Genomic DNA, 9,736 nt, shown 5'->3' with positions numbered 1-9,736 from the left:
CCCGTGACACCGCCGCCGCCACCCCGTTTACTAAAGAAGGAAACAAACATCCACCCAGTAAGAGCTGGAGAAGAGATCGCCACAAAGAACGCGCAGGAAGGAGGGCGACGAACGGAGAGCGTAACCCATCCGAAGCGGCCTTAAAACGGACAAACACGCCGCATTAAGACCAGAGAAGGACGAGCACCAGGAACTGACAAATCCTCCATCTTTTTTTTGTGTGTGCCATAAACGTCAGGTTGTTTTTTTTTTCACGTCGCCTCGCGAGACAGTGGTCGACTTTCATCAGGTGATTTTTTTTTTCTTCTTCTTCTCGGATTCAGAATCGCTTTGGGTTTTTTTTTTTGTATCCTCTCGTAACAAAGCTGTTGTGAGTTGTTCCTTGTCATGGGGGGGGAAAGAAGGTGCTGTGATAGGTCAAAGCGACCTTTAGCGGTGGATTGAAAGGTCAGGTGATGTGTGCGTGACGAGAAACGAGGGGAAAAACCAAGCTACGTATTGTTTGTTTTCCAATTTGGACTGGTTGGACGTGTTTGCCGGCACCATTTGGACCAGTGTGCGTTCGACGCGGAGAGAGAGATTTGGCTGGTGCTCGTTGGGGGTCTGCGTGGTTCTGCCGCTTGGCCCGAGCTGGGGGAGGGGGCGGCCGAAACCAGATCGGTCCTGTCGACAACATGAACATTTCGACAAGCGAGGCCAAATCAGCGTAGTTCTTCGGAAAAGCAGCGAACAGCTTGCCCAAGTGGCTAAATGAGTGTTTTCTTTCGGGCTAATTCGAGGTTTGATCGGCGTTGCTATTGTGCTAGATGGAAGTACTTCCAACCAGGGTGGGCTTTCGTGTCACATTTTGAGTTCGAAAGACGTTGGATATATTCGATAGCTGAAATAGTAGTAGCTGCTAACGTTCGGTCCAAAGAGGGAACAAGGAGAATGGAGACAAAGGAAGAAACAAAGGCAACAACAGAGAGCACACTGTCTTAACTGTTGGACTAAACATCTTTGCTCCCTGTGTTCACGATTTGTGTTACGTTCTTTTTTGTTGTTGTTGAAATAGAACAGTTGTGTAGTTGTAACAAAATAACAGCTCTCTTTTTGTGTTCTGTCCAGTGTGACTCAGTAGTTTTCATTTTAGCAGGGCCTGAAATATGAGCTCAGCTTCCTGCTGATAGATAATCTGTGTAGTCAAGGAAAGGGGAAGACCGACCCCGGCCGGTATGATTTGAAAACCGGCCTTAATTTACATGGAAGCAAACACAGATACAAGTTAGATTGATCAAAATTCATATGTCGTGTGAAAAGAGTTTGTTGGGAGATGCTTTTGTTGCTCATGGAAACTATCTTCTTTACCAATGTGCTTTATCAGAACACTTTCTATTCTGCGAAATCAGAATTAAAGCTATGTTTAAGGAATATTTTGGGCACCTCTCCATGCCTCTAGACCTTTTACATCGTGACATGTTTGATGTCTTAACAGGTCTGCTCGACATTAGATTACGCCGATTTTATCGGACTTACCGGTATCGGCCGATAATTAGCATTTTATGCTGATCTGCTTTAATGTCATAATTTGCCGATCCGATCAATGACGTCATTGAGCGGCTCCGCAAAAGACATTTACTCCCCGTCCCCATCATGTACAGTATATTTGAATCCAAAAGCTAGTTTATTTTCAGCCTTGTCGCGCGTCTTTTGACGTAGACCGGTAAATATATCTGACGGCCAATAAAGTTATTTTTAAAAAAAAATACAAATGTCGGCGGTGTGGACCAGACAACACGTAATGCCCGGATCAGACTACAAGACATTTTTTTACGATCAGTGGGCTTTATCTTGTCAACTCAAATGCGACCGGATACACTTGTTACCATGGCGATGACAACAAGAGTGGCCCACGCCGACTGTATTATAAAACAAAATGGAGAACAATAAGTGTTGGTGGTCGGGACAGGAGAGGACGTTCGTTTAAGGCTTGCTTGAGGTATGTTCCTGTACTTTGAATACGATACAGCTCGCAAGCAGGCGACAAAACGTTATGTAGCCTAGCAAGCTACTGCTAGCACGAACAGGTGGATGTAAACATGCTGCCGTTCTGTCAAATAATGCTCTTAGGTTTCGGTGTGGGTGAAGTAATTGAATTAAAAATAAAGTAATTTAATTACAGTAAGTTAGCACCCATTATTTCTGTCATGTAATGTTGGTTTGACCTGACTGATTAGAATACAATTCTAGGCACAATTTTACAATTGAAAAATCTCACGGCACACCAACAAACAAAAATGTCACAACAAGTGGATACATTAATTACTGTATTTACTTCCTGCCATCTAATAGAAGACCATTCATTTGTTCTGTCTGTCCCTATAACTCACTGGCATAAAAAGAGGAACAAAGATACATTATTTATTGTAAATAGATTTTTTTGAGCAATTAGGTACACAAGTATATACAGTAAATGAACAGGTCATTTAAATAGACACATCCCTCCATCTTGTGATGGGTTATCATTTTTTTAAATTCGCTGAACGGTGATCGGCCCCAAAAATTCTGATCGTGTAAAGCCTACTCAACGTGGGATTGTGAAAGTAGAGCTCAAATGTGACTGCTAAGCCTGTTCCTTTGTTGTAATAAGTGCATGCTTTATAAATGTGGAGTCATGTTGACTTAACATTAGATACTTAATTGATCCCATAGGAAATTATGGAATTCTGTGCTACTACTTAGTGATTAAAACAGTAATATTTTGTTTTGTTTTGTGGATTCGGCCATAGTGTAAAGAGCCTCTAAAGTTCTGAACCGAGGAGTGAAGAATTTTCACCAGTCAGCATATGAACATGCGACGCAAAGGCAGAGAAGGTCACTGTGGGCTTTTCCGAGGAAACCCTTTGTTGACGCGCATAGCATGCACGAGGGGAAGCGGAGGTGGGGGTGGTTTAAGATTTAAAACACTTGTTGGTGGCGTCAGGATACCTTTGCTGTGCTGACTAAGATGTCCTGATCCAACTGTCAGCCTCTTTGCAACATAAAACTGTCCGACTCTATTGGTGACCAAAATATTGACAAGCGAGCAGCTGCTGTATTATGGAACAGTGTGAAAGGTTATTTGGGAAAGAAATCTGATTCTTTTTGCAGCGTGAGCTGGTTGTTTTTTTTTTTTTTCCTGCATCAGTTATCAAGCGTCAGATCAGGACATCCTTTAATCTACGCCTTCCTGTCGCCCCCCCCCCCCAACCTCTGTTTGTTCATTCATCAAGGACTGTTGTGCAGTTTCCCATTACACAACCTTCGCTTGTATTTCATCACTCTGGTGTTGTACGTCAGCGTCATCGGACTACATGGTTTGCCAAGAGAACGTGCGTGTTTACTCTGTGTGAACATGCAAGGGAGGGGGGGTGACTGGGAAAGTTTTGAAAGGCCTTATTTGGTAAGATGTCACTGCAGAGAATTGAAGAGGGTGGAATTTCCATAATAATTATTTTCCCTTCATTTTTGCTAACCCTGAGGCGGCTCAGTATGTTAAATATGGGTGTGTAATTATCACAATTATAACGTTGATGAGTCATAAGGTATTGTGTAGTAAGAAAGTAAGCCAGTGTTCAGACAATGTTCTATTAAAACGGAAACGAGTAGTATGCCGTCATAACTGTGATACGTCATGAGGGTGCGTTTTCCCGGATGACAAATGGTGTGTCAGCCCTGGAAGAGCCGTGCCAACTGCTGGCAGCAATTGCGCTCAAGGTTGAACAATGCTCCATTTTCTGTCAGGTGGTGATTTGCTGAACACAGTTACCTAGTGTGTGGGTTTTAAATGGTCATTCTCACCCTTTATTTCTCATCTTTTCAGCAATGGCCCAAGAGACGAACCAGAGCCCGGTGCCCATGTTATGTGCCACAGGCTGTGGTTTCTATGGCAACCCGAGAACCAATGGTATGTGTTCTGTATGCTACAAGGAGCATCTGACACGGCAGCAGAGCAGCGACCGGATGAGCCCCCTCAGCCCTATGGGTAAGTCCGGTCTCAACAGAATCACAAAAGGTGGACTCCAGTTTGCCAACGTGCCAAGCAACACATCCCGTGTGCTCTTATTGTTGAAGTTTAGGTCAGTAAAGGAGAGAGGGACATTGTTTTGAAATTTGTTCACGACACTCCTTCCGCTAGTGTATATTCCCAGCACCTTCTGCCCTCCCTCTCTGTTTTTCCACTTAGCGTAATGAAAGACAGCTGTTTTCCTTAGTGGCTGTATTGAAGGTTACGGTCACTTGTAAGGTCAACCAGGGGAGTAACTGTAACAGTCTTGACACAAGATTACCTCTATTTTTGAGTGGAGAAAGGCACTACCCAGAGATACATATTGCATATGTTACTTTGTGATGATTTCAACTCATGTTGTTGTCTAATGGAGGTAACTTTGTGCTCATACAGGCTCAACATCTAGTCCTACCTCAGAGGCCTCCGCAATCCAGAGACTAGAAGCCAGTCTAGCAAAGGTTGATCCCTCCCCTGCCTCTTCGCCAGACATGTCTAGGTTAGTACCAAATGCAAATGGCCAACACTGTTTCTATGAATTGGCAACTAAAGACACACCTACCTGTCTGACTGCTTGCTGCTCTCCTGCTTTTGCCTCATGTTATCTTCCTTTTCACACCTACAGAACTATTCAAGGGTCTCTTCCTGTGACTCAACAAATGACAGAAATGAGCATCTCGAGAGAGGACAAGCCTGAATCCCTCGAACCTGGTAAACACACACACGTATTTGAGCAGAAATTTGATGCACATGCAGGTGACAGCTCACGCGCAGGCTTCTGTTAGGCCACGTTGCATTCCATCGACTCGACCACAGGGTTTTCTTTCTGCATCCAAGAAAGCAAGGCTGTCTAAAAATAAACCTGTTCAAAAATACCTCTACACCAAGAGACATTTTTGGATTAACTGCTGGCTACCAGAAGCCCACTAAGCAGGGCAGAAAGGGGTAATTTCAAGACAGTCTACTTTAATTACTGTCTAAAGTAACATGGAGTGCTGCTAAGGAAAACGGTGTAGTTAAAGGATACATATACATACGTATTTTTTTTTTCATGGTCATTTACAGTACTTCAAAGAAAGCTTCTTAATTCTGCTACATTTGCAAATGAAACGCAACTAGATTAGAAAAGGAGTCCCTTTTATAATATTATTTTCTCTTGATTCTGCAGTTGTAAACCAGCCAGCTGCCTCTAGCCCAACTCCTTTAGCTTCTTCCAGCAGTGACGATAGCAAGGATGACTCGTCCAAGCCAAAGAAGAACCGATGCTTTATGTGCCGCAAGCGGGTGGGCCTTACAGGTACATGGGGGCGTGGGGGAGTTGTTCAAAACGGTCATTTTGTTGTTGATGATCTAAACCAGGGGTTTCAAACTCATCTTTGTCACGGGCCACATCGTAGTTATGACTTCCCCCGGAGGGCCGCTACGACTGTGAACCCATATAAACGAAAGATTCCCTCATATAATTACATACAGTATACACAACACATTGATGAATAACCAGTTTTGAAATCAGAAGCCTATAAGAACATGTTTTTCAACTGTTACATATCTTTTCAAAGGGGGATTGGTAACAAAAAAAATGCTTGCAAATATCTCGGTTATTACACCAGAACACAATTAACAATTTTGATTTGCTTTCGCGGGCCACATAATATGATGTGGCGGGCCGGATCTGGCCCCCGGGCCACCAGTTTGACACCTGTGTTCTAAACGGTTCAAAACTTGTGTGTTTCCAGGATTTGACTGTCGCTGCGGAAACCTCTTCTGCGGTATCCACCGGTACTCTGACAAGCACAACTGCCCCTACGACTACAAGGCCGAGGCGGCCGCCAAGATCCGTAAGGAGAACCCCGTGGTGGTGGCTGACAAGATCCAGAGAATATAGATCTCGCGAGGCAAACGATGCAAGTGGCAGTGATGAAGATGACACTTTTTTTGAAAAAAGACTGCAGTGTTTAACCTTTGGAATTGAGCACTGGCATTTGTGGCCAAGTGAGGATGGAAAGGACTTGATTTACAAAAATTAAAACCTCAAGAAGACATTTGGGGGGAAAAAAAAAATCATGTCTGAAGGAGATGCATGAATGATCACCTTGCTTCCCTTTTGATTAATCCATTTGTTAGTTTTATCTTATTTTCTGTGGTGTGATTTTTCTTCCTAAGAATACATATTGTCTTATAAAGAGCAGCCCAGAGTAAATGTCTGAGACAAGCTGCACTCCTCTCACCGTAACCAGGCATACAGTGCCAAACTGTAGACCGCCATTCTTGCTCAGACCCTGTCATGCGTCAGAAACCAAGTCCAAGTCAAGAATTGAGACCACGCTGCATGAGCGTACAACTGTCCCCCAAAATGTTGCACAAGGGGTTCTGTTACTTTGTCTCTGTCTTTCCCGGCTTTACCTACCTCACAGCTGCTCTGGTCTCCTCGTTGTCTTCTTTTTCTCTTTTTTTCTCCCCTTCTTTCTCTTTGTGCTCATCCACTGTGACCCCAGCAGAGCAGCATGTCACCGCTCATCCGCCTCAGTGACCCCTCTGATCAGCATTCTTATGTTGACTGATTGGTTTGATTGTGATGAGGCTCATTCTCGTTTAATTCTGGAGGTATAGTGCAGGACAGGGACAAATAGACTCCACGTTTCACTAAATTTCAGCCCTAGCTGTTGGCATTCTTGGAAAACGAGCTCGCGCGTGAGTGACAGGCTGGAAGGATGGAGGCCTCACAGCTCAATATTGGCTACAAAGTTGAATGAATGGGATTTATGCATGAGTTTCTCTTCCTCTACAGGAGAGTTTCCAGTAAAATGGCCTCAGTCTCAGTCTGGTTGGGTTGCAGGCATTTGTACTTGCTCAGACAATTGTTTTATTAGCTCCCCCCCCCCCCACCGCCCCGCCCCTTTCGCATCAATTGTGTTTTGATGTCGGCGCATGTCTTCAATGCATATGTGCAGTTAGGATATGTGACCCATGATTTTGTCTTTGGTTTTTATTCATTTTAAGTGCGCTAACAAAACGTTCATATGAGCACTGTGTGTGTTTGTGGAGAAACAAGGTTTATCAGCACATGTTTACAGAAAACTACAGGAGCATGCCAGAGCTAGATTTAAATAAAATGAAATATACTAGACCACCACAATTACATGTAGCGTGTGCGTGTGCGTGTTTGAGTGTGTGTCTGCAAAGTGTGTTTTCATGGCTGCCTGACACATTGTATGTACGTGACTTGTTAATCTAGTGTGTTTTTCATTTAAGACAACGATGTATCCGTTTGATTTCCCCCCCAGTCTGATTCTTAGTTATATGCAAATTTGTACAAAAATGAAAAAAACAACAAACTGTTGATATTTATGTATTGCATATAATCCTGCTATCCAGCATTACCACAGAATAGTATCATGTAAATAAAACTGTACAGAGAGACATTACCAATCTGTCTTGTGTATGTTTAGATTTGGATTTACCTTGTGTGTCATGCATTGTATTTATAGTATTCGGGTATATGGAGGCTTGATTTTTCTCATTTGGGCCAGAAACCTGCTGCTGTGAGCAAGATGACATCATAAAGTGGGCGACTCAGCACAGTAGTCCCGGAACAGCCATGCAAACAATAGAAAGTGAGTGGCCCCTCCTTCACCTCAGCTAGACCGGTTCCTTGAACATCCTCATGCCATTACTGGGACCTGGCAGCACACACTGAAGAACACTGACAAGCCGCATCCAAGCATTGTCTGGGTCACACAGGACATATTAGTATTGCGCTTTTATTGGATGAAGGTCATACTGTACGGACAGGCCTAACCGTGCTTGTGCGTGTGTCTCAAAAACAATATGTTCTTTCACACTCCTTTTGGGAGAGTTCACAGATGGCGTCACTGCAACAGCTGCTCAGACAGCTGAGGCGCGCTCGTGTGGTGTTCCTGTGACAGAGCGACAGAGATCACATTGTTTGGACACAGGCCGAGGACAATAGAGCGTTTACACAACTTATTAAATAACAAACGACTTGGACTCAAGGTGTTAAAACAGGGGTCAGCAACCTTTTTGAAGATTACCTTCAATAATATATTATTGATCATTATCATCTACAATGATTTAACAAGGTACAGATATCAATATGCAACACTCCTTATATATAAATCTCTGGAAGTGTTTACATTGTTAAATGATCAGTTTTTCAACATTGGTAGGCTATGAGAATATCTCATCACTGTTGAGCTATTTTTAGAACAGGCCTACAGGCTGCTCATGTGGTCCTTAGGGGTTGCCTATAGTGACCCCGGGCATCATGTTGGTGGCTCTGCCCAGAATGTAATTTTTGTGTGTGTGTGAGCGATTTGGGAAGAGGATTCAGCACATTCCACATGTGACTTGCAACAAATGCTGACCTCCTGTGAACAAGAGCAAAAGAGTGGAACAAACACTTGGTTGACACTTACCTGCCACCACATACACACTTCATTTTCTAATTTCAACTGGCGCGTGAAGCTGAGGTCTGTGCCACTCTCCGTGTTTGTCTGCTATTGCAGGTGTGACTTAACGGGACAAGAACGAGACAAGACTGAAGGACAGTGATAAAGAGAGAGTGACTGGTAAACTCCCACATGTGAAAATGTGTTGGATAACAAACTAAGGCACATTAGTTCCACATTCTGGCCTTGCATTCGATAATATTACTTAATTCACGTTTTTGTCTAATTTTTATAATGTTTTACACATTTTTAATTGATTCTGCATTTTATAGTTAAATTACTCAGAACATGCAGTAGATGTGCAGTATGTACACACACACACACAGTGAAACTCATATTTTACAGCTTCATTAAACTAATACTACTGTATTCGTAATATATGTTTCAGAAAGGCTATTCCTACTTTATGTAAAAATATATTTAAAAAATCAGACTGTGTCTTGTGTAATTCATTTAGGTTTTTCACAAGCTATAAGCTATATATTTTTTGAGTATTAGTATGAGTGTGTCATTACCCACAGTGAAACCAATACTTTTACCGACATACAGTTTGGGCTGACAAAACACTCTGCACATCTCAAGAAGCCAAATTACAGTTTGCAAATGCACACAGCGACAAAGCCTTCAATTTTTGGAGACATGTTCTGTGTGGTCTGACGAAACTAAAATGAACTGTTTGGCCATCATGAGCATCATGACATTTGGAGGAAAAAGAGGACAGCTTCCCAACTTTGAAATACGAGGGTGGCAGCATCATGTTGTGGGGACTTAAGCATAACAAAGTCAATGTTTTGGAGTGACCATCAAAGCTCTAATATCAATCATTTTAAAAATTAATGGGCAGATATGAAAAGGCATGTTCGATCAAGGTGCCCCACAAACTTACTCAGTTCCACCAGTTCTGTCAGGAGGAATGGGCAAAAATTCATGCCAGCTATTGTGAGAAGCTTGTGGAAAGAATCCAAAACGTTTGACCCAAGTCATACAGTTTAATGCCAATAGGGCCAAATACTAATGACATTTATGTAAACGTCTGACTTTGAAAAAAGTAATGAAATTTTTGATTTAAAAAAATCCTTCTCTCATTATTCTGGCATTTAGCAAATAGAAATGTAATAATATAATAATTTAAAAAATATGATTATGCTAAAGCGCTGTATAAGTCGTATTATTTCTTCTTCTTCTTATTATTATTATTATTAGTATTATTAACGCAGAGTAAAAAAATGTACAGCAGGCAGAC

General features: G+C 42.4%; 1 protein-coding gene across 3 annotated transcripts; it reads left to right on the top strand.

Annotated features, from left to right (window-relative positions):
* The first annotated feature begins 60 nt into the window (after positions 1-60).
* Positions 61-7,449, top strand: zfand5a (zinc finger, AN1-type domain 5a). Of its 3 annotated transcripts, none has more exons than XM_061768596.1 (6): positions 61-289; positions 3,842-4,003; positions 4,421-4,523; positions 4,650-4,735; positions 5,193-5,321; positions 5,761-7,449. In XM_061768596.1, exons 2-6 carry the CDS (start codon positions 3,844-3,846, stop codon positions 5,907-5,909), a joined length of 627 nt encoding a protein of 208 aa, XP_061624580.1. In that variant the 5' UTR covers positions 61-289; positions 3,842-3,843; the 3' UTR covers positions 5,910-7,449. The 3 variants fall into 3 exon arrangements, with proteins under 3 accessions (XP_061624580.1, XP_061624581.1, XP_061624579.1); XM_061768595.1 differs by lacking the exon at positions 61-289 and adding an exon at positions 350-3,762; XM_061768597.1 differs by lacking the exons at positions 61-289; positions 5,193-5,321 and adding an exon at positions 339-3,762.
* Positions 7,450-9,736: the final 2,287 nt, after the last annotated feature.

Source organism: Phyllopteryx taeniolatus, chromosome 3, assembly GCF_024500385.1.
Source record: "Phyllopteryx taeniolatus isolate TA_2022b chromosome 3, UOR_Ptae_1.2, whole genome shotgun sequence".
Classification (NCBI taxonomy): Eukaryota; Metazoa; Chordata; class Actinopteri; order Syngnathiformes; family Syngnathidae; genus Phyllopteryx; species Phyllopteryx taeniolatus.
The sequence above is the reverse complement of the archived record's forward strand: the minus strand, read 5'-3'. Positions and strand labels throughout refer to the sequence as shown.